Source organism: Pan paniscus, chromosome 6 (genome assembly GCF_029289425.2).
Source record: "Pan paniscus chromosome 6, NHGRI_mPanPan1-v2.0_pri, whole genome shotgun sequence".
NCBI classification, from domain to species: Eukaryota; Metazoa; Chordata; class Mammalia; order Primates; family Hominidae; genus Pan; species Pan paniscus.
Genome location: NC_073255.2, coordinates 48,808,077 through 48,833,197, shown reverse-complemented (window position 1 = coordinate 48,833,197; position 25,121 = coordinate 48,808,077). Strand labels below are relative to the sequence as shown.

Below are 25,121 nucleotides of genomic sequence, written 5' to 3'. Positions count from 1 at the left end.
ATTACTAAGTTCTGTGCCAGGAACATGCTTAATTCCTGACATAAATGCTAAATTGGTTGATACAGTAAGCAGACTGAGAACAACAGCAGAACAGTTTTCATTGTTTAATTTTACTCAAGTCAAAATTCTGTAAACACTTTTAATACTATTACAAAAACATTGTAAAAGGTTTACAGGGCAGCTAACACAAGTAAACAAAGCTTCTGATTATGGCAGTATTTCCTTTTAATTCTTAAGAATAACAGACTATAAATGTAACAATAAACTATAAAGGGCCGGGCACGGTGGTTCACACCTGTAATCCCAGCACTTTGGGAGGCCGAGGTGGGTGGATCACCTGAGGTCAGGAGTTCGAGATCAGCTTGGCCAACATGGTGAAACCCCATCTCTACTAAAAATACAAAAATTAGTCGGGCATGGTGGCGGGCGCCTGTAGTCCAGCTGCTCAGGAGGCTGAGGCAGGAGAATCACTTGAACCCAGGAGGCAGATGTTTCAGTGAGCCGAGATGGAGCCACTGCACTCCAGCCTGGATGACAGAGCCAGACTCCGTCTCAAAAAAAAAGAAAACTATAAAGAACAGTCCAACTTCTTTGACTTAATCCTTTTGTTGCATTGAATCGCATTTGAATTAAGCAGATGCTTGGGTAGAGCATTATATAGATTTGACATTGATATGAAATTAGAAAAGTTAAAGTATTTTCATGAATATTCTAACTTCAAGGGGCATAATGCCGAAGAGTGCCCAGCAAGTGGTTATCTATAGAAGACAGTCAATAGGTACTGAATGAATGCATGAAAAAAAATGAATGGATTAAGAGAGCAGATTACTTTAGAAAAAATTGTGTTACCTAGGAGTAATTAACAGGAATTTTTGTGGAGTAATAATTGTCCTGGAATCATGTTTGTTATTTCCATCCTTTTTAGGGAAAACTAGAGGACTCAAAGAGACAGCCAGTCAGAAAGAACATAAGAAACTTAAGAGAACATCTGGTTAGAGATGCATTATTAAATTCAGCACTAATTCTATAGAGTCTATCATTGAAAAATCATCAAACTGTTAATGCTAGAAAGGTAGAATATTCCAGCCCAATGCAGCCGATAGACTGCTGAAACAAACACAGTAACACAATGTGGCTTCCTTAATATCTAAGAGACCTGCAGAGCTAGTTAGACAATAAGTTTCTGAGATTTAAAACAAGTCTTACCATGAACAGAAACTCATAATGAAATGATGGATTTCCGTGTTGTAGAACTCTTTAGCATCAGAAAAAGATTCAAAGTTTCTGAGAAGATTCACTTTGCAAATATTTTAGCACAATTACTCATTATATTAGCATTCTTGTCTATCATAGAAAAAAATGTGTTATTTAAAACCCAGAATGACTACAGCTGCTTCATTCTTCTAAGGTGGAGTGGCTGAATTCTATCAATGGGAAAATTCCTCTCTACGTTGTTTCTTTCCATTTGCAGAGGCAGGTAGAAGAAGAAGAAAACAGAGATTGAAATTTCAAAGTTTGGTTTTTTGTTTGTTTGTTTGTTTGTTTGTTTTGAGACAGAGTCTCACTGTGTCATCCAGGCTGGAGTGCCGTGGCGCAATCTCAGTTCACCGCAGCCTCTGCCTCCCATGTTCAAGCAATTCTCGTGCCTCGATCTCCCGAGTAGCTGGGATTACAGGCGTGCGCCACCACACCTGGCTAATTTTTGTATTTTTAATAGACATGAGGTTTCACGATGTTGGTCAAGCTGGTCTCAAACTCCTGGCCTCAAATGATCTGCCTACCTTGGCCTTCCAAAGTGCTGGGATTACAGGCGTTAGCCACTGTGCCGGGTCTAAATTTCAAAGTTTCTGCCAATAATTCTGTGCCCCAGAAAAGTAAGACCCAAAGTAGATGGCCTCTAATTTAGCAGAGCATGTGATGAGTTTATTTGTTTGTTTGTTTGTTTGTTTTTGAGACGGAGTCTCGCTCTGTCACCCAGGCTGGAGTGCAGTGGCGCGATCTCGGCTCCACCTGCAGGGTTCACGCCATTCTCCTGCGTCAGCCTCCCGAGTAGCTGGGACTACAGGCGCCCACCACCACGCCGGGCTAATTTTTTGAATTTTTTAGTAGAGCCGGGTTTCACCGTGTTAGCCAGGATGGTCTCAATCTTCTGACCTCGTGATCCGCCTGCCTTGGCCTCCCAAAGTTCTGGGATTACAGGTGTGAGCCACCGCGCCCGGCTCATGTGATGAGTTTTGATATGCAAAAGTAAACCAGAGTCCCTAAGTAGGTGGAAAACTAAATTAATTAGAAAATTAAGCTGTGGGAATTGTGATGAAGTGCTTTTTCCTGAAGATATTAGCCTGGAGAATGAAACCAGAGATTGCTGACCATGGAAGGTGACCAGTAAAAAATTCCAGTAGATGGAATTGCTGAGGATGTCAAAAACAAGAATATCTAATGATTCATTTTAAGATGTTTCACCAGAGTAATATAAAATCTATTCCCTCAGTCTGAATCTTCAATAAAATTTAACACACACAAAGTTTAGTGTGTATTATGGGAGTGGATTTTTTTTAATAAATTGAGATAAAGAAGTCATGTTCCACAGCTGGATCTGCACAGTGTTCAAGAGTTCTGTATCAGGAAGTTGGGTTTGGAGAAAGTCATTCTGAGGAAATTCAAAGAAATATCGAGAGGATATTAGATCTTCTGCCAACTGTGAGATGAGGGTTAACTCAGTTTTTGGTATGTTCAAGGGCAGAATCTATCAATTAAGATGACTTTGGTTGCAAGTAACAGAAAACCTTAATTCAACTTGACTTAAATAATAAGAGAGTTTAATATCTACATAACAGGAAGTATGGAGGAAGGGCAGGAAATATGGAGGAAGGGTTGATTGACATCAAGGACGCAGATTCTTTCAATATGTTCCTCTGACATTTCCAGCTGAGAGCAAAGTGGCTATAGCTGTGCCTGTCAACACATACACACAGAACATCCAGAGGAAGGAAAGAGACAATTTATTAACATCTCCTTTTGAAAAATGTGGAAACCTTTTCAAGAAGCAACTCAACAGAGTTTCTTACACATCTAATTGGCCAGAGCTATATCACATGCCTGCCATTAAACCATCCTTTTGGCAAGAGGGATTGCTCCTATTCTGAAACACCTTAATTGTCTTAGACCAATCAGGATTTACTTCTTAGTGTCACCTTTACCTGAGTCACAAGGGGGATAAGTCGATACCTAACAAAATCAGGGTTTTAGGTATGTAGTGTGACCTCCACTGATATTTGAGTCTCAAGGAAAACAATACATTGCAGAATGATTGTGTTAATATATATGTGAAATATTGTGTATTTATCTTAGAGGAGTTTGGGAAACCATTTATGTAAACTACTTGGATTGGACAACTTGAAATAATATTAAACCTACTTTGATTAGTAGTTATATAGTCATAAATAATGGTTTCAGTGGTTTTTTCAACAGAAAACTTCTCTCTTTATATGAAAATAAGAGAAACAGAGCCTCAAAGTTGATTTTTCCCTAGTATAAAGGAGTTAGAACACATTTAAAATGTGTTCAGTTTAAGGTATCACATTTTATGAAAACTGACAAAACTAGAATGTGTCACAGAAATCATATACTATGAGGATTAGAAAAATAAGCTGGAAATGTTTAACTTGGGAAAAAAGTGTTTGAAAGAATATAACAGAATCTTCATTTGTTTGAAGAGTTGATGTGTGAAATAGAATATAGACTTATTCTGAGTAGTTCCAAAGGTTAGAAGAAGAACAAATGTCTGGAAATTACAGTGAGATATTCTTCAGTTCAAAATAACAGAGACCTATCTAAAATAATTAAAGCTGCCCCTGAGCTTTCTCATAAAATATTGATTTCCCCATTGGAAATTTCCAAGAAGACCGTATATGACCATCTAGCAGCAATGTTGTTGAGAGATTCTTGCTTTGGGTGGGAAACCAGACCAGGTCAAAGTGACTTTGTAACCATGGTCTGCAACCTACTATGAGGTAGGTTGTGGTTAACCTATGAGCTGTGATGGTTAATTTTATGTGTCATCTTGGCTGAGCCATAAAGTGCCCAAATAGTTGGTTAATTATTATTCTGGGTGTGTCTGTGAGGTTGGTGCTGGATGACATTAACATTTGAAACAGAAGATTGAATAAAGCAAGTTGTCCTATCTACTATGGGTAGCCCTTGTCCAAACAGTTGAAGGCCTGAATAGAACAGAAGACTGACCCTCCCTCAAGTAAGAGGGAACTCCTGTCTGACTGCTTTGAACTGGGACATTAATCTTTCCCTCTTCCAGTCTTGAATTGAAACACTGGCTGTTTTGGGGTCTTGAGCCAGCTGTTTTTCAGACTGGAACTTACACCATCAGCTCTCCTGGTTCTCAGGCTCTCAGGCTCAGACAAACTATACATTGGCTCTCCTGGGTCTCCAGCTCATTGCCTGCAGATCTCGGGAATTCTCAGCCTCAATTATTGCGTGAGCCAATCTTTTTTTCTCTCTCTCTCTGTTGGTTCTGTTTCTCTGCAGAACCCTATGACATGGGCTGAGAACTTCTCCCAAAGCAAGTTCTTTCTTCAGTTCTTATAGGTAAACCGAGTATGTTCTCTAGATTATCGTTTTTACTTCCTGCTGGGCTTTGAGAATGACTAGAATTATGGTTCTACTTCAATTTTTATTGTTTCATTCATCATCAGAGTTCTTTTTTTTGTTTTGTTTTGTTTTGTTTTGTTTTGTTTGGAAACACAGAGTTCTTTTTACTAGAAAATTGAAACAGGTAAGCTACAAGGTCTTTTGCCCTACCCCCAAGAATCATGGTAAACAATTTTTTTTTTAGAAATTCTCTCCAGAAAACCACTTCAAAAGTCTCCTACAATTTTAAAATCTCATTATTACATTTGCTTATTGCTTCCAATTGTTTTTCTTCCTTTGTGACTTCTAGCTGTATTTTTTGTGCTCAAAAAAAATAAAAAAGCTTAAGCACAAAGAGTCAGAAGTAGAATAGAAGGAACAGAGTTACAGATTGTATTTTTAAACAACAATAAAATGGTTATTTTTAATAACCATTTCAAAAATACAGAGACATTTTGGATTTTGACTTCGTTTCATTTAATAAAATTTAGCAAATAGAAGAATGCTAGTGTATTAAACACCTACGTGTAGTTAAATTTTTAGTTTAACATTGAGAAACCTCATGTACATTCAAAAGGAACAGATAATTCCAATCTCATTCTCTTTGACAGTGATTAGTTTGTGGCTCATAGCAAGAACAAAGGAGAAAATGAAACTATTATTCTGTGCTGTATAAATCTACTCCACCCTGATGACTTCTGCTGAGCATGGAGGTGGAACCGGGTGAATGGTGGTACACAGATAACATTCCAGTTGCTATATTTATGCACACACAAAAGGGTGTGCCCACAATTCTCTATCTAGGTTTAAGGGCAAATTAGAAGATTCCAGACTTAATACCAAAAAAGCACTAAAAAAAATCAAAATCCAAGATAGCATTATGCAGTACTTATGAGATGCCATACAGAATGAACTATTGAATAAGTTAAAATCCAAATTTCATCAAATTGTATAACTGCAGAATATAATCATTTTGTAAACTGTATTGAGCTTTAAAAATATATACTTTCTTGTTTCAGGGTGATTTGCATAGAGTTGCCTACTGTCATTATTTTGAGTCTTTCAGGAGAAAAATAAAATTTTTATTCCTTTCTAAAATGTTGGTCTTTATACCAGTGCAAATTGACTCTAGTGGTTTGCTTGCTATCAACAATTACGTGACATATCCAAGTTCTTCTCAGCCTCATACTCTATGAAAATGTCAAGTATTCACTACATCATGGGCTATACTGTCTTCAGTGCTTTTCTGTTATCTTCTTCATCTCCAAATCATGAGGTTTACTTAATGTCATAATTTTTCCCTTCTTTGGGATTGTCAGGATCCTCTCCTTTGTTCACTGTGGTCGATAGAATAATGTCTGTTGACCTCCCCAATGTTGTCTATGTCCTACTCCCTGGAACCTGAGACTATGTTAGATTATATAGGAAAGGAATGAATGTTGGAAATGGAATTAAGGTTGATAATCAGCTGGCTTTAAAATAGGAAGTTATCCTGGATTATCCTATAATCACAAGAACCCTTAAAAGCGGAAGAGGGAATTGGAGAACCAGAGAAACTGCAGCATGGGAAGGGCTTGGCCTGGTATTGCTGGATTTGAAAGTGAAGGAAGGAGGCCATGAGCCAAGGAAATCAGGCAGCCTCTAGGCTACACCCTGCTCACACTGATCTGAGCCCAGTAAGATCCATGTTGGACTTTTGAATTCAATAAAGAACTCTAAGATAATAAACTTTTTGTTGTTTTAAGCCATTAAGTTTGTGGTAATTGATCACAGCAGCAATAGAAAACTAATATATTTGGGTTTTGTTGTTACTGTTTGTTTGTTTTTTAAGATGTAGTCTCACCCTGTTTCCCAGGCTGGAGTGCAATGGCACAATCTTGGCTCACTGCCACCTCTGCCTCCCGGGTTCAAGCAATTCTCCTGCCTCAGCCTCCTGAGTAGCTGGGACTACAGGCGTGTGCCACCATGCCTGGCTAATTTTTGTATTTTTAGTAGAGACGGGGTTTTACCATGTTCACCAGGCTGGTCCCAAACTCCTGACCTCATGTGATCCACCTGCCTTGGCCTCCCAAAGTGTTGGGATTACAGGAGTGAGCCAGGGCGCCTGGCCGTAATATATTTGTTTTGTTTTTGGCCTTTCCTCTGCACTGATTCCTTTTCTGTTGAAATCCTTAATAGCCTTCAGGCCAAATCCAAGGATCATAGAACATGTTCACCCTCCCTTGACTCCTTTATTTCTGTCAAAAAAAGTAATTAAGGAAACTACTGAATAACCCTGAAATCAACAAAGGTGCCATTGTTATAAAGGTATAAAGGTATGCAACTTTTAAAAATTGACTTAGAAACAAGGACATAAGTGAAATGCCATTTGCCTATAGTTCTAAAGCCTTTCAATAATTAATTTAACGCCTATAAAATATTCAGCACAGCACCCTAGGGAAGTTAAAAATTGGGACAATACACATGGCAAAGTTCTTGGGAATACACAGAAGGCACCTGTGTTGATCAAGTGACTGCTGACAAGAGAAGACGTAGGGATTGAGAGAGACAGGAAGTGAAGAGCAGATGGAGTAGGAGATAGAGAAAGTTTAAGGGATGATTTCTGGGAAAGAAGAAAAAGAAAAGGGTAGAAAACAAAGAGAGGAAGAGAATGTGGCAAAGATAAGATCTCTCAGGAGATCTGCTCTCTTGACCATAATAAGCACCCAACAAGTATTTACAGAATGACTGATTTGAGGGACTCTGATTTCTTCCAAGAGGAAAGACAGGAAATAAGCTAATTCTATTCAACATACGTTTTAGACATGATTACAGTCTAAACAAAATTTTACATTTTCTAGGATTTCATTCTACATTACAGAAGTTTATTAATTATGTATGAATTCTCAGTAACTACTAATAAGGGATCCACCAATGCTTTCCTTCAGAAAGCATTCAGATATGGAGTGTAAACAAATCCTTTTAATTACTCTTTCAGTCATTACATAAAAGACTTTGGGCTTCTAACTGAAGAAGTTATATAATTAAAACAACCAATACTCACTCTGAGTATTACTTGATTGTCAGAAATACTGAGTCAGGGTTCATTTTATACCAAAGTCAAGCCTGACATCAGCTTAAATGATTAAGTCAGATTTAAAAATCCTTCCCATCACTGCAGAACATAAAGACAATTTCAGTCCAACATGTCAGAAATCTCACTTTCAGAAAAGTTGTCACCTTTTCTTTGCACTCCAGCCCGCCAGCCCCTTTAATGTGCTATCCAAGAAAGCAGTGAGGAAGAATCCCAGGATAACTGTGCTGTAGACGGGAAGAATAACCAGGCCAGAGATCAGGAGGACTGGAGGCCCCCAGGGGAAGAGCTGCAGGAAAAGGGAGACCCCACAGATAATATGATGAAATATTTGGAAAGCATTAGGAACATCTGGATAGAAAATTAGATAAGTGAAACAATAAGGCAGATACCAAAGCCAAACAAAAATCTTTAAAAGGAAATGCAGTCATACTTCTCTATTAAGCTGTGCAGTGAATCATATTTACATCACCATCATGTGGGAACACTGGTTATTATTTTATCAGAAAGTAATGATGTTATCAAATTGGGAGAATGGGGAAAGTTGGGGGGTTGTAACAGAGACAAATCTTCCTTATAAGTTTATCAGAAAATGACGATGTTATCGAATTGGGAGAATGGGGAAAGTTGTGGGGACAGTGATAACAGAGCCAAATCTCTGTCTATCCAATTGTCTATCAAAACAGGAACTCAACGGATTGGAGCCTACTGGGCTTGAGAGCCCCACTGAGGAGTCCGGAGGTTGGGACGCAACTACGGCCGCGTCCCCTCCCGGTCCCCGGCCACATGGCGAGCGGGGCGACACCGAAGCAGCCCACGGAGCTCGAGGCGACGCTGCTGAGCCTGGTTCCCCAAAGCGGCCGCGCCACTCCCCGCTTCCCCGCCCGGCTCCGGGCCCCAGGCCCTGGGACGCCGAGCCACCGCCGCCGTTTCAGACGCAAACCCCACCGCGACCCTGCAGCAGCCTGCCCCGCCTGGCCGCCAGAGGCACCTTCCAACTCCGAAACACATTTTTCAACACATAATAGAATCATTATCAGAGGTGGACACATTCAGAAGTTGTTCTTAATCAGAGGGCAGCTTGTGCTTAGGAAAGCCAGCCTCAGTCCTCAGCACCCAGCACCCAGTGCTGCAGGTTTCTCCTGGGTGAAGATGGACCAGCCCACCTTGGCCCTCCGGCAAGCTAGAACAATATGTACACGTCTCTCAAACTATGAAGAGAAGATTTGGGAGGAGTATGAGCAAATCCTCAATACCAAACTAGCAGAGCAATACGAGTCGTTTGTGAAATTCACACATGATCAGATTATGCGACCATGTGGGACAAGCCCAACAAACTATGTGTCTTGAAGCTTTTTGTTGCAGATCTCGGTACCAGGTTTGACCTCAAGGCATGGTTGCTATACATTTTTTGCAACTGTTTGATATCACATTTCAGCTCCAACTTTGCATCCTGAGAACATTCCAACGTTTCTGCAGGTCCATTTTATACGACTTGAAAGACCTTAAAACTTTCTGGTTGCCACAGGTATATCTTTCTTTTCTGTTCATCCAGTAAATAGTCATACCCTACTGTGACAGATTTTTCCAAACAAAAATACCTGGAGCAGCAGTGTAGCAAAATATGCCTTCAGTGGCACTCAACAAATGGAGTTTCCCCAAGCACGGTTCTGTAAGAAGTGTGTGTGAGAGTGTGTATGTGTCTGTACATGTACTTTAGATTATGGTTTGTATTGTGCAAATTTTTTTGATCTTGGGGATTCTGGCTGTGGATTTGATGCAGAAAATTATGGTTAAAAACTTATGGTCTACAGAAGATACTTAATGCTTTGTGACTATATAAATTGTAACAGTGGATTGTTTTATGTGTAGGTATTATTGTTAAATATGGGGACTGTTCACCAGGCACAAAATAGGAATCATAAATTAGGATGCAGGCTGGGTATGGTGGCTCATGCCTGTAATCCCAGCACTTTGGGAGGAGGCCGAGCTGGGCGGATCGCTTGAGGAGAGTTCGTGATCAGCCTGGCCAACGTGGAGAAACCCTGTCCCTACTAAAAATACAAAAATTAGGTGGACATGGTGGCAAGCACCTGTAATCCCAGCTTCTCGGGAGGCTGAGGCAGGAGAATCACTTGAACCAGGGAGGCAGAGGTTGCAGTGAGCCCAGATTGTGCCACTGCACTCTAGCCTCGGTGACAGAGTAAGATTCCATCTCAAAGAAAAAAAAAAAAAAAAGTGAAGATGGACATTGGCTGTGGTTATGACAATACAGTGAAAGTCTGTTGTCTTAGATATACAAATACATAGTGAGAAATTAGAACAAACTGGAGACTGGCCTTTGACACATGGACTCTGCCTAGCTGTGTTAGAAAAATATTTAACTCCAAGCCTTAAAATTCCCAAATGGAGTTGGTGCTTACCTCATTCACACAATCCAAGAGTTCACTGGGTCCTGAACCTCTAAAGGGAAAAGGTCTCCCCTGGAGCAGGAGCATCAGAGTTTGCTCGGGGGCATAAGGTAGGTGAGTGCTGGGCCGAGGCAGGCTCCCCTGGCACTGCTAATTGCAGGAGCACTTTACCTTTGTATCAGTTATTAAAAACAAAATTTGAATCCTTTGGTCAGGTTCCCCCAAATTATTTTGAGGTAGCCATGTTTAAGTGCTTGAGCTTTTGTGTTGGCAAACCCCTGCCCAAGGTTGCTAATAGGGTATTCTGCCCCTTGTTTCCACAGCTGAGGCACAGAAAGTAGCCTCTTTTGTGAGGAGTTGGGAGTTAAGTATACATTTATTTTTTTACCATGATTTGTTCAGGACCACATTTTACAAGATACCTTGTTTCCTTTATTATTGTTTCTGGAAAGTCCTATTCATATTATTTTATTTGAATATAGAATATAGTTTTTTAAAATGAGGGCTTATTTTGAAAAATTCTGAGCTTAATTCAAATTTATGCCAATACCTTCCCAAATAAGGTAATAGTCAAAGACAGATGTTCTGATCAAATGGCTTAGAAATGGTCCTGGAATATTAATATTCAAAGATTCCTAATTAATGAATGTCTTTAACTTAAATCTACCCAATAATTGCAACATGGTTCTTTGTACATTTTCATTATATGGTGTTAACAAGCTTCACTGCAAACAAATAAATTACTTAAGTTATTTGTTTACCTTGTCTTCTTAAAAAAACAGAAAGTCAGCATACAATGTCTAAAATTGATAAAATAGGCTGGGTGCCACCGTGCATGCCTGCAGTCCCAGCGCTGTGGGAGGCCAAGGCAGGTGGATTGCTTGAACCCAGGAGTTTGAGACCAACCTGGGCAACATGGCTAAACTTCCTCTCTACAAAAAGTACAAAAAATTAGCCACATGTGGCGGTGTGTGCCCGTAGTTCCAGGTACTTGGAAGGCTAGGATGGGAGGACTGCTTGAGTCCAGGATGTGGAGGTTGCAGTGAGCCAAGATCACACCACTGTGCTCCATCCTGGGCAACGGAGTGAGACCGTCTCAAAAATAAAATAAAACTGGTAAAATAAGAAATGACCATGTAAGCCTATTATTGAGAACGATGAAGATAAATACTAGAAGAAACAGATACAAAAGCTAAAAATACTTGCCTTGGAGAGAGGGATTTTTCAATATTATTTGATTTTTTAATTTATGTGTATCAATTTGATAATAATTATTTATTACAATAGGCTGAACAATGAATACCCTCACCTAAAGATGTTTATGTCCTCAGCCCCAGAGCCTGTGAATATATTACTTTAAAGGCAAAAGGATTTGGCACATGTGATTAAGTTATGGATTTTGAGATGGGGAAATTCCCTTGGATCATTTCGTAAACCCTGTGTAATCACAAGAGACCTTCTATGAGGGAGGCAGGACAGTCAGAGTTGGAAAGGAGATATGATGATGGAAGCAGAAGACGGAGTGATGAGACTGCCGGCTTTGGAGATGGAAGAGGGCCACAAGTCGAGGACTGAGCAGCCTCTAGAAGCTGGAAGAAGCAAAGAATAGTATTCTCCCCTAGAGCAGTCGTCCCCAACCTTTTTGGCATCAGGAACTGGTTTTTTGGAAGAAAATTTTTCCATGGACAGGTGGCTAGCGGGGATAGTTTTCGGATGAAACTGTTCCACCTTAGATCATCAGGCATTAGTTAGATTCTCACAAGGAGTACACAACTTAGATCCCTCACATGCCCAGTTCACGATAGGGTTTTGCTCCTATGAGAATCTAATGCCACTGCTAAAGTGATGGAAGGTGGAGCTCAGGTGGTAATACTGGCTAGCCCGCCGCTCACCTCCTGCTGTACCACCTGGTTCCTAACAAGCCATAGACTTGTACAAGTTCCTGGCCCGGGGGTTGGGGACCCCTGCCCTAGAGCCTTCAGAAGGAACACAGTCCTGCCAATCCATTTTAGACTTTGGCCTCTAGAGCTGTAAAATAAAACTTTTTTTTGTTAGTTTTAAACCACTAAATTTGCATTAATTTGCTGTAGCAGCAATAGGTGACATAAATTTACTTAGAAAATAAAACCACCAGTTGTAGAATGTTAAATAAGAAAAATAAAACATGGTAAGACATGAATTATAGAAAACATGCCATCTGCTGACAGAGTAATTCAAAATGAAGGAATAATCTAAATCAGAAAGGGATGACAATTTCAATATATTTATCATGGTTTTGTGAATACTCACTATGCATTAGGACAAAGTTTTGTAACTTAAAGCTAGTCTTCTATGAGTCAATGCGTAGCTACATTCTAATGTTATTTACCACATGTACTTTTTCTTATTCCCACCTCCCTTTTTTTCTTTCCCATTCCTCAGTGTATCATCTCTCTTCCTGTCACCGATACTCGGTTGGGGTAGCCACCTGGCTCGCATTACAATGATTCTGTCATATCCTGGAATTGTCTCTGTATCAGTCAGAGCTCTCCAGACACAGATACATAGATATATCTATAGCTGTCTAGATTTATTTTAATGAATTGGTTCACATAATTGTGGAGACTGGCAAATCCAAAATCCATAGATCCACAGGGCAGGCTGGAAGCTCTGCAGGAGTTGACACTGCAGTCTTGAGGCAGAGTTTCTTCTTCTCCAGGAAACCTCCGTTTTTGCTTATGAGGCCTTCAACTGATTGGATGAGGTTGACCTACACTATTGTGGGTATTCTCCTTTACTTAAAGTGAACTGATTGCAGGTGTTAACCACATATACAAAATGCCTTCACGTCCATACTTAGAGTTTGATTAAATAGCTGGTTACCACAGCCCATCCAAGTTGATGCATAAAATTAACCATCACAGGTCCCTTGAGGGGTGGGTGGCAGGCACCATGGTTGTGCCCCATGACTCTGTCTCCTGGCTCATAGATCACTAGTCTAATAGTGGACACATGACTCCCACCACACCATTCAGAGTCCCAACCCAGGATTTATTAAAGAAACTGGAAAAACAAAACCGAAAGACATCTAGCCCTCTCTAGTGTCGTGGCAGCCATGAGGTATGAGGATTGGGAGATATCAGTGGCCATATGGACAGTCAGTCATTCTGAAATGGAGGAGACTGAAGCAAACCTACAAAACAGAGACAAGATTTGGAGGAAGAGTCCTGGTTCCAGTTATCACTGAGGCCCAGATATACTCCTGCATTTTCAGTTGTTGAAGTTTTTCAGTTTATGATCTGCTGTCTTATGATTCCCCTCCCCACCCCCTTTTGATTAACAGACAGTGTCTTGCTCCATTGCCCAGGCTGGAGTGCTGTGGTGCAATCATAGCTCACTGTAACCTTAAACTCCTGAGCTCAACCAGTCCCTCATGCCTCAGCCTCCTGAGTAGCTGGGAGTACAGCTGCGGGCCCTCATGCTCAGCTAATTTTTTTTTTTTTTTTTTTTTTTTTTAATAAATGAAGCCAGGTACTGTGGCTCACACCTGTAATCCCATCACTTTAGGAGGCCAAGGTGGGAGGATCACTTGAGGTCAGGAGTTCGAGATCAGCCTGGCCAACATGATGACACCCCATCTCCACTAAAAATATGAAAATTACCTGGGCATGGTGGCGTGCGCCTGTGATCCCAGCTACTCAGGAGGCTGAGGCAGGAGAATTGTTTGAACCCAGGAGGCGGAGGTTGCAGTGAGCCCAGATCGCACCACTGCACTCCAGCCTGGGTGACAGAGTGAGACTCCATCTCAAAAACAAAAACAAAACAGCATTGTGCTAAGTTGCCTAGGCTGGTCTCAAACTCCTGGCCTCAAGCAATCCTCCCACCTCAGCCTCCCAAAGTGCTGGGATTATAGGCATGAGCCGCCACACTGGTCTTTCATTCCCTTTTTAAATTTGAAGGGATATTTTTCTCATCATCCCTTAGCTAGACTGAGCCGGTTTTATGTCATCTGCAAACAAAAGAGTCTCAACTAAGAGGGTATGATATCATTGGGTTATATACAAATGTTTATGTTTCCCTTTCCTTTCAGATATATGGTTTGATTATCCACTTTGAATAGGCATGACATGTGGCTTGCTTTGTCAATGAATTATGAGTGCAAGTATGTCACTTTAACAGCCAGTGCAAGATTTGCCATGTTCTATGTACCTGGCAGTCACCTGCAGTGACTGTGAAAACACATGTCACTTGGTGCCTCCAACGGGTAGGTTCTTAGGTAACAGTGAAAAGGAGAGAATCCTAGCAAACTGTACATGTAGCATGAGCAAGCAATAAGCTTTTGTGATGGTAAGCCACTGAGATTTTGAAGTTTTCTGCTACTGCAATATAACCTAGCTTATCTTGATTAACACACAGGGCACTTTCCTTCATAATATTTTCCCATGATTCATCTTAAAAGAATCAATATTGAGCCAATCAATATGGGGGTGATAACAGTACATGAAACAGAGTTCTTGCCCTCCTAGTAAGAAAGACAAACAAGCCATTCCAGATCATCCTAAGATTAATGGAAGTATTAAAGTAGTTTAGGCAGAGAAGTTGTATTTGCCTCCCAGATCATGATGGCTGCACAGTGAAGACTGCGTTTAGAGCAGGAAAAGTCTGAACCCATTGAATCTATACTACAATAATAGTAAGGAGGTAATAATGGCTTGGATTAGGGATGTGGTGATAGAAGCAGAGTGAAATGAATGATTTTGAGATATAATGAGGAGGAAGATTTAGCATATCCTGGTAAATGAGTGGATGTGTAAGAAGTAGAGAGAAAATTCAAAGCGAACATATAGATTTCTGGCTTTGATCATTTGGCTATCATCAGTCAGTTTGGACATGCCTAGTTCGAGCTGGGTATCTACAAAACACTCAAAGAGATATCAGATAGGGAATTAAATATATAGGTTTCAAGCTTAGGAGTGAGCTCACAGCTAGAAGTCACCAATATACAGAAAGTAAAGCCATGGGTGTATAAAACCATGGGTGTAGATGAGATCATCCAAAAAGAATGTGGAGACTAGACTACATTGATAAGAGCCTTACAATTCCTTGGAGTGGCAATATTTAAGCAAAGACAGAGCATGCAAAGGACAATGAAACAGTTAGGCATGGTATCACAGAAGCCAAGAGAAAAGATTGTTTCAGAAAGGAAAAAATGGTCAATAGCTTCAAATACTATTGAAACATTAACAGCTAAGATATATCTCATAATAGGAATGATGTTGGTAAGTTCATCAAGAGTAGTTTCACAGCAGTATTGGGGGTAAAAGTCTAATATATGGTTGAGGGTAACTTGGAGGTGAGGAATTGGTGATAAGCAAGCATAGACAATTTTCTCAAAAATTCTCCTTAGGGGAAAGGATAATTTGAGCAGAAGCTAGAAGGAGGATATGCATGAAGAAGACACTTTAACAAATGAGAATGCTAATGGCAAGAAACCAGTAAAGAGTGAGAGGCTGAAGACACAACAGAAAGAGAATAATTGATGGACCAAGGTCCCAACTAGACAGGAGTAGCCAAGACCTAGAATACACATTGAATGATGGCCTCTATTGTAAAAAGAATGGAGGAAGGAATGAGTATAGTTCAAAACTTGTTAATTTGATTATAAGTAGTAACTAACACACACTCATGTTATTATTAATTGAATTCTTGTAATAAAGTATATAAGTGTAGAAATATAGAGTAATATAAATATCCTGTTTACTATCTTCTCTGACTCTCAAGACTCAAACTACCTAGATTCATGGGACCTAGCCAGCCATTTCTTGTTTTGGTAAGTGCCTTATACAATGTCTGAAATACTGCAAATATTTCACAAGTGGTAATTTAACCCCATTTCCTTGGCTGACTCTGGATTCAAATAGTTAGGGGCTTCATCACTGATGATATCTGATTCTTTTTCTAGCTTCTCCATTAGTCTGATCTACTCTACCTGCCAGATACCTCCTGAGGTTATAAATATCTTCTGTTCTGGTCTATCACTACTTCTACCTTTTTCCAGGATAAATCAATTCATTTATAATACAATAATTGTTTTTTGTTTTGTTTTGTTTTGTTTTTGAGACGGAGTCTCGCTTTGTTGCCCAGGCTGGAGAGCAGTGGCGCGATCACGGCTCACTGCGAGCTCCGCCTCCCGGGTTCACGCCATTCTCCTACCTCAGCCTCCCAAGTAGTTGGGACTACAGGAGCACGCCACCATGCCCGGCTAATTTTTTGTATTTTTAGTAGGGACGGGGGTTTCACCGTGTTAGCCAGGATGGTCTTGATCCCCTGACCTCGTGATCCGTCCGCCTCAGCCTCCCAAAGTGCTGGGATTACAGGAGCCACTAGAAATTGATGCTGGGTATAGGGTAATCCCTCAAAAATAATATAACTTATAAAACTGAATAAAAACAAAAATGGATGTCAATTTTCATAGTGACAGGGACTGACCAAAGGCATATTTTCACAGACTTTGTCCAAATGTATCAAAGAGCATTTTAAAGTATTAAATTGGGTTCTTCCCTTACTAGTAATGAAAATGCATAATTTTATTTATAATTAACAAGTGTAAAAAGTTGTTCAAGATTGAAAAACTGAAAAACTTGCAGAGAAATAAGGGAATAAAATAGAGCCACGTATATCTATTACCTCGTTAATGGGAAATATTTCATCTGGAAGATCAATCCAAATAATAACTTCTAAAAACTAAATGCTTAATTACATAGCAATAAGAATCAATTTTGGAGCTAGTTCAGTGATAGGAAGACAATGTAAAATACCTTATCTTATATGCTAAATTAGATAATATAAAAATACTACACAGCTATACATCCACAATTTTATTTAATAAGTATATCATTAACATTTTCTTAATATATCAGAAAAGATGAAAAGAAACAATATAGAAATATTTTCAGCTATACAAATTCAGGGCTTCCATGACAAATAAAGGCTAAAGATTCCACCTTTATTTACATACATTTTTTTCTTCATAGAAAAAGTCGATATCCAATAAAATGTTACCTAATGTAACCCCAGGCAAAGTGAATGCCATAACTGGACAATGGAGACTTATTCGTTGAACCGTTACACCTAATTACCATGTGCCAGATACTGTTCTAAGCACTCTATGGATGTTAGCTCATTTAATCTTAAAACCATGTCATAGAATATGGTAAAAAATAAAAATGAAAAAACTAAAATTGCTACTTTTCTCCCCACCTCTTCATCCTACCCCATCATATATTGTCAGTAAATGGACAGCAGGAGTCCAATGAAAATATATTTAACTTGGACTCAAAAGATTTGAGTTAGTTTCTGGCTCTATTTAGGGTTCTGTGTGACCTTGAACAAGTTATTGAAACCAGAACTTCCCAAACCTGACTGATCATTGGAATTCGAGGGAGAGTGTTATTACAGTTACAGATGCCTTGGACTTCACCCAGTATTTTCTAATCCTAAATCTAAATATTTTCTGTTTAGAGTGGGACTTGAGAATCTGAATTGCCTTTGAAACTACACAGGTGATTGTGATAAGCAGTCACATTTGGGAACCACTGATAGAGTAGTCTTATCCTCTAATCCCTTGACAGAAAAGTATAGAAATATGTGGTCCACAAGGGTCGTTGGCATGAAGGGGAGAATTATGAAGACCCAAACTCTCATAACCCCACTCTTTACACATTCTCATTAAAGCTGTGTTTAGATATTCTAGATGACCCTTTTGTTGTGGGTCATCCGGACTATCTAAGCCCAACAAACATATCCAGAGGCATATCATACAGGTGACTGTCATCTGCATCACCTACTTAAGCCTACCTCTCCAAGGCATGACGTCATTAAAAATGAAGTGGGAAATTGAGGCAATGGTTCCACCAATTTAAAGTACAAACCCAAATAAACTATCTTCACATGAATGTGCTGAAAATGTGTACGACCTCCTAAAAAAGTTTCGGAGGTGATTGTATCAGCTTTTTTCCCGCTAATTCAACTAAACATCACAATATACATTTTACTCATCCCCACAATATTTTCTGAGTACTTATTTTGGGCACCATGAAGGATACAAAAATGAATAAAACAAAGTACCTGTCTTCAAGCTGGTAAAGATACAGCCATAAACATAAGAATTGTAGTTTTCAGTTTTAAAAACGTTAAGTTTGGCTGAATTTTGGAGATGCTGCAGGCAATCAATGATAAGCCAGAAATGTCCATATTATAAATACATTCTGGACTGTCATATCAAGCTGGTGACCCTGGTATAAAGTACTAAAAGAAACAATATATTTGAGAATCTCAAAATGTGTGTTTGGGTATGTTACTTGACAACTGTAGTGAATTTTTAAGTCTTTAAAAACTAGTCTCAGAGCGCTAGTCTTTCAGCACTCTGAGCCTATTTCTTTCAACAATTTGTATCTCACAAAATTGTGAAAACAAAATGAAATAGTACAAATGTCAAGATGTCACGGAATTTTTTTTTCTTTTTTGAGACAGGGTTTCATTTTGTTGCCCAGGCTGCAGTACAGTGTAATGATCACAGGCACTGTAGCCTCGACCTCCTGGGTTCAAGGGATCCACCTCAGCCTACTGAGTAACTGGGACCACAGGTGAATGCCACTATGCCTGCCTAGTGTTGTTTTTTTTAAATTTTTTTTTTAATAGAGATGAGGGCTCCCTATGCTGTCCAAGCTAGTCTTTAACTCCTGTATTCAAGCGATCCACATGCCTCGGCCTCCCAAAGTGCTGGGATTACAGGTGTGAGCCACCACACCCAGTCATGGTGTCATGAATCTTATAGATAATGCTCATAACTCTAATAAATAATAAAACATGACTTTGAGTTGATTTTTCACCAGTGGTGACAAATGGCTATTAACCAATTACTTTCTTATCTGGCCCTAAAACACAAAGAAGCCTTGTTTGTCATTGCTGTTCCCAGATGTATAGTTAATATACATTATATGATAATTTTATAAATTGGTATATAAGCAAGTGTATAAAAATAAATATGCACATTATGTAGTCATGAATACATTTAAATGTTTACACTATGCATACACCTCTCTAAAGGAAATACTGAAGTCACCAATTTAATGGAAAAAATTCTCATCTACTTTAGGGATAGACATTGGACAAAACTTCACAAGTCTATATATTTCATTACATGTTTGTGATTAAACAGTGATGAGAATGACAGAGTTTCACAGGAATGTTCAACTTAATTGTGTCAAACATGTAACTGTCTATAAATTCTATAGGGACTGCATTATTCTATGGGGACATGAATAATGTTTTTAATACAAAATTCCAGTTAACTGACTGGAGTAGACTAATCATTAATTCTAAAACATGCTTCTGGCAAATCCCTATCTACCCTGTATTTTCCCCCAAAGCATATATTAGCTATGAGTAGCATGAATATAAAAGTTGTGGTTACCAAAACTTCTTTTTACTTCCCTCTTTCATTAACTATATTTGTTAATACACGAGGTTTGATCATAAATAGTAAAGTCAATTCACAAGTTAAGAAAAAAGATCTAAGTGTATTTCAAAACAGGATCCTTCATGTTCTTTGAGTAATCCAGGCAGCAAAGTCAGGAATGCTCATGAGTGCTACTGGATATTAGTGCTAATTACTAATAATATGTACTTACAATTATGCCCTTTCATCCAAGTACCTCAAAGAGCTTTCATAGCATTAATTTGTTATTTCCTATAATATCCTTGAGAGGCGGCTGATAGAAAGTTATTATTATCTCTATTTTACAGTCAGAGAAACTAGGGCATAGAGAGGTTAAGTAACATTGCTAGGGTCATACGGTGAACAACTGACAAAAAAGGGACTCAAGCTAATTATTCTCATTTCCTGTTCAGTATATTATCCATTATATGGTTGTTCAATACACCTAAATGCTTTTTTATCCTAGACAAATTGAGAATACTGTATTTAAATAATCTAAGACGTAAGTGAACGCGTTTCTCTTTTTTTGTGTGTTCAAAAATGCTGCTCTACAGGGATATAGAGTTAAAAACTAATAATTAGTCTTTGGTTTGCAGCTGTAGCTATTATTTATAGGGCTTTTACTATTTGTGGTTTTCTGAAGCTCTGCTCAAAATGAAGTATTCTATTTCTCACTGCTTTATGCTAGGTTAGCATAGCTGTGAGCCACCAAAAAGCAGCTGAGACAGGCTGACTAATGAATTTGAGGTTGTCTTTCATTGCGTTCCTATTGCTCACTCTTCTTGAAGTCATCCTCCTTCTAGCTCTCCATTCAGCAGATATTTGTGCAACTCACCATCCTCAATCCTCAGCCTATGGCCAGCTTAACTGTTGTCAATGATTAAATTTAAAATATTTTTATTGGAATGGACCAATTCCTACAGAATAAAAAATTAAAATATTAAAATATAAACATAGATAATATTTCATTTTATGAGTTAATGATGCTATACTATTAATAGTTACCACTGTTACATCCAGTTTCTGCTAAACCTGACCTTTAAGGTCCTTAGAAGACCATTAAACATTAGAATATTGGTCTATGGATGGACACATATCACCGTATTGGGTTTTTTAATGCAGTATTTCAGTAATTTTCCCAAGTAAAGGCAGGGAGAAAGGAGAAGTGGTTTTGCAACTGTGCTCAATGACGTAAGACTGCAGTCAGCTTGGATATGGTAATGTAAACCTGTGGTGTTTCCAACTTCAGCCCAGCTCCTCCCTAGAGCTCTAGACCCATATAGCAACCACCATTAGACAGCACCACTCTTACTTCACTCATCAACTCCAAAACTGAACTCATTTTTTTTCTGCAAAAATGTCCCCTCCCAGAACTCATCCTAACTCTTCCTTATCTTATTTAGTAAAATACACCCTTATCCTGCCCCTCCCTCAAAGCAAAACAAGGCATCATCATTGCCTCTTCCATTCTCCTATCTGGCAGCTGCCCCTAGCAACCAATTACCAGTTGATATGGCCTCTTGAGTATTTTAGGAATCCATCTCCTTTGGATGCTCACTACCATTCACACAGGGTCCTTAAGTTTTCTCTTATTGGCTTCTGCAATGGCCCCCTTGTGGGCTCTCTGCTTATCCTTCTCTGCCCCCCCACCTCCACCCCTCAAGTTATCTGTTCTTTACCAACAGAAGAATAGCTTAAATTGTAATCTGTCCACTCATTGCCTCACCAAGGCATAGACGATTCGTGATTTGGCTCCTGTTTTCTTCTCCAGCCTCATCTTTTTCAGCAACCTAAGTTTGAACTTCAAGACCTGTAATTATTACTCATTCTTCTCAACACATTATTTGTCCCCGTGCTGCATCTCCTTTCTGTTCAGATCCGGATTTGCCATCCCACCCCTATTTTTGTAGTAGAAAATGCCTATTTATCTTTAAAACTCTAACCTACAGTTAGTAAAGCTATCCATTCTTTACGCTGTATCATCTTGATAAACCATACTTCCAATAGCAATGATTTGCTTTCATGTATGTCTGCCCACTAGACTGGACATTCCTTGAATGGCTCATACCAGGAATATAGTTGGTACTCAATTTGTGGGGAGCAAAGAGAGACAAGCGAATAAATGTCAAGACATAAGAATCTGTAGCTGCTAACTTAAATTTATGGATTTAGTGAAACTACTTCTCACAAGCTACCAAATCACAGTGCCATGGGGCCGCAAGATGATCTCAGTGCCACACCGACACCTGCAGAGTCGCAGGGGGGTCCGACACCCCTCAGAAAGAACTCGCAGACCGTCCGAGAAAGCGAATTCTCCAGGGGGTCAGCAGTTAGATGAGGCCCAGGGCAGCCACGAGACCCTCCAGCCAGGGTAGGCGGCTGACCCGCCTCCTGGGATTTGGCCCGTGACAAGCCACGTCGCCAGCTCCGCTCTGAATACCCCCGGCCACGCCACACGAGCGGCCTCAACCCTGAGACGCCCAGGGAACATGAGCTGACCCTCTAGAAGCAAGATGGCGGCCTCCGCTCTCCCCTCCTTCCCCCAAGAACCCCCTCCTGGTCCCCAAAAGAAAGACAAGGACACCGCGGCAACGACGCCGAGATCCGGGAACCTCCGCGAGGCCCGCGGCCACTCCCGAGCCCCCGGGAGATGACTTCACCTCGCGGAGCTCAGAGAGCCGGGGGTGGGGCCGTCGGAAAGACAGCGCGGACAGCCCTCAGCTTGCAGGGGGCGGAGGCCGGGCAGCCTGCGCCCTCCGAGCCATTGTTCTGCGGCCCAGGCCCATGATCACCCTCCTCTCAGCCCACGGACAGGAAGTCGCTCCCCAGCTGCCCCGCCCCGCTCCCCAGCGCCCCGGAAGTGATCTGTGGCGGCTGCTGCAGAGCCGCCAGGAGGAGGGTGGATCTCCCCGGAGCAAAGCGTCGGAGTCCTCCTCCTCCTTCTCCTCCTTCTCCTCCTCCTCCAGAGCCCAGGCTCCCCCGCCACCCGTCAGACTCCTCCTTCGACCGCTCCCGGCGCGGGGCCTTCCAGGCGACAAGGACCGAGTACCCTCCGGCCGGAGCCACGCAGCCGCGGCTTCCGGAGCCCTCGGGGCGGCGGACTGGCTCGCGGTGCAGGTGAGCGATGCCCGCTCGGGCCGCCCGGGGAGGGACTGGGGCCACCCGGGCGGCGGCGGGGGTGTGTCCGGGCGGCGGCGGGCCGAGGCCCTGACGCGGGTTCGGGCTGCCGAGATTGCACATCCCACGTTCTGCCCGGGGACGAGCTGCGAGATGAGCCCGGCTGGAATCCGGGGCACCGCGTTCGCCGCTGTGGGGCGAGTGAGCCCCCGAGAGTGGGCGGCTGCAGAGAGGTCCCCTCCGCCCGGCAGCCGGTCTCAGTTGGCCTCGTCCGAAGGTCACCCCGCACCTTTCGTCCACGGCGCCCAAGTTCCCGCCCGGGCGGTGCCCGCGACCTGGGGCAACCCGCTGCCGCCGCAGTCCCCGCGCCTCACTCCACCCCTCTCCCCTCCTTCCCTTTCTTTCCACTCCTTGCCTGTGCTAGAGCCGCTGCTTTTTAAGCATCTCCGCTAGGGTTTTTTGTTTGTTTGTTTTGTTTGTTTGTGGTTTTTTGTTTTTTTTTTTTGCCAGTTAAAGGAATGGTTTTTCAGACTTAAAGTCATTAGACTCTCCGCACTGAACTGAATACCTGGCCTTGGGCGCTTGCACAGCTTTAGCCCATTTTCAGGTAATCTAGCTTCTAATATGAGGAAGAGAATACATTTTGGGAGAGAGGTGTTTCCTCTGTGGTTCGTTTCTGAAAGATTTCCAGAAGTGGAAGATGTGATTGGCATGCTTTAGCCTGGATATATGTGTTTAAGTAGACGGGGGTGACGGCACACAGGGGTGGCAGTGTTGTTTCAGGATTTAGGGAGAATTAGGGAGTTAACTGGCCTGTGCTCGGAAACCTGAATGTCCAGACTTGTAAGAGCTCATCCAAGTGTGGCTGAGGTAGTGTGCGAAGTCCCGTGCCACGCCCTACGTGTCAAGCTGAAAAGCACCTAATTTACAAATTGTGTGGTGTGTGGGGGGAACAACCTTTATAAAACATGTATCATAAGTTAATTCTTTTCCAGAAAGTAAATTGCAACTTTAATCATATTCCAGAAATTGGATAACAGATTTCATTGATAAACTCTTACAGTATGTTTATTAATGTATTTCAGTGTGTCTTATTAGCTCATGTTTTTCTGTCTCTGGTAATACAATATTATTCTAAACCGACTCCTGTATTAAAATAATACACTATTATTGTAAAGTATTATCTGACAACACCGTTTTTTGACCTTGGATTTCTTTAGGGCAGGAGCCATGTCCTACTTATGACTGTTTCTATGCAGTATGCCTTGAACATGGAAGCTGTTCACACATTTCTGCACTGAATGAATGAGTGTATAGGTTATCTCACAGTCACCATCCAGGAGTTGCTTATTTTTGTTGGGCTAGGCTGTTTGTTTTGTTTTAGGTTCTTGCCACTTACAGACTTTACTTCGTGTTTCATTCTTCAGCAGTCAGAGTTCTTTGCCTTCCAAAACTATCCTCCTCTGAAAGGTTAAAATTATATTAAAATTGTGCTGGGCATTATAACTTGTATTCTAGTGTTAAATGCTTACTACTTGAGCATATTCAGAGTTAGTAGGAAGAGATTGCCTGGTGATACGTTTATGTTTGGGGTTGATAACTGTACCCTATCTTAATGAAAAAGAGGAAATTAGGAGTTACCATTGTTTGGATAACGTGGTGCTTCCCAGAATGCTTATAGTGGTTCATTCTTCCCATGAATACACGCAATCCTCTGAAATCCTGATGTGACCTTGGCATGATTTACCAATAGCCTCTTTTACATTTATTTTCCAAGATCCAGATGCTGTTCTCTAGTGTGTTTGCTGAGTGTGCAATAATATGGATCATTTATTTTGAAGCAGTACTTCATTACAACACTTTCTTCACAGGGCTTTCCAAAGGAAGAAAGGGCTAATTATAGAAAAGAATCTTGTCTACCATTTGTGAGGGAATATTTTTGTCTATAGATGGTTGGATTATTTTCACATTAGGGAGGTTTAAATAAGAAGAAAGTGCTGACGTTTTCTCTCCTCTCCAAGTATGTGGTGGTGGTCCTGCACTGTTTTTCCAAGCTTAGCTTCTACAGAACATAAATAAATGTACCAGTGTCAATTCTTGTAGATATGCATATCAGTGTAATATGCATTTGTATTCTTTAGTAGATGAGCGGCAAGGACAATTACTTTTAAAATACTGGAATAAGAGGCTGTGAATGTTAATGAGGAAAAAGACTATGATTTTGAAGGAGACAGTTTATGATTTTCATTGTTTTATAAAATATTTTAACTCTTAGACACTAAGGAGAGGGAAGCCAGCAATTTCTTACCTCAGTGACATTACCACTATACAGAGGTTAGATTTTCCTTCTTTAATTCAGCAACCCTCTTGGTAATAAGAGTTCTCATGTGTTGATTGC

The 25,121-nt window shown here is 40.7% G+C and overlaps 2 protein-coding genes and 1 long non-coding RNA gene across 4 annotated transcripts in view; 2 read left to right on the top strand and 1 right to left on the bottom strand.

The window, feature by feature from the left end:
- Positions 1-10,885, top strand: part of YAE1 (YAE1 maturation factor of ABCE1) — a 45,776-nt gene extending 34,891 nt beyond the window's left edge. The window contains exon 3 of the mRNA XM_034964009.4: positions 8,404-10,885. Within this exon, the coding sequence (XP_034819900.2) occupies positions 8,404-9,067 (664 nt within the window). The 3' untranslated portion in view covers positions 9,068-10,885. The remainder of the gene's footprint in view (positions 1-8,403) is intronic.
- The window catches only part of LOC117980943 (uncharacterized), a 31,015-nt gene extending 8,615 nt beyond the window's left edge, over positions 1-22,400 (bottom strand). Inside the window, exon 1 of the long non-coding RNA XR_008626222.2 lies at positions 22,267-22,400. This is a non-coding gene — a long non-coding RNA (uncharacterized LOC117980943). The remainder of the gene's footprint in view (positions 1-22,266) is intronic.
- The window catches only part of RALA (RAS like proto-oncogene A), an 89,549-nt gene continuing 80,657 nt past the window's right edge, over positions 16,230-25,121 (top strand). For both annotated transcript variants that reach the window (XM_034964010.3, XM_055115892.2), the window contains exon 1: positions 16,230-22,723. The gene's annotated coding sequence lies outside the window, so the exon portion shown is untranslated. The remainder of the gene's footprint in view (positions 22,724-25,121) is intronic.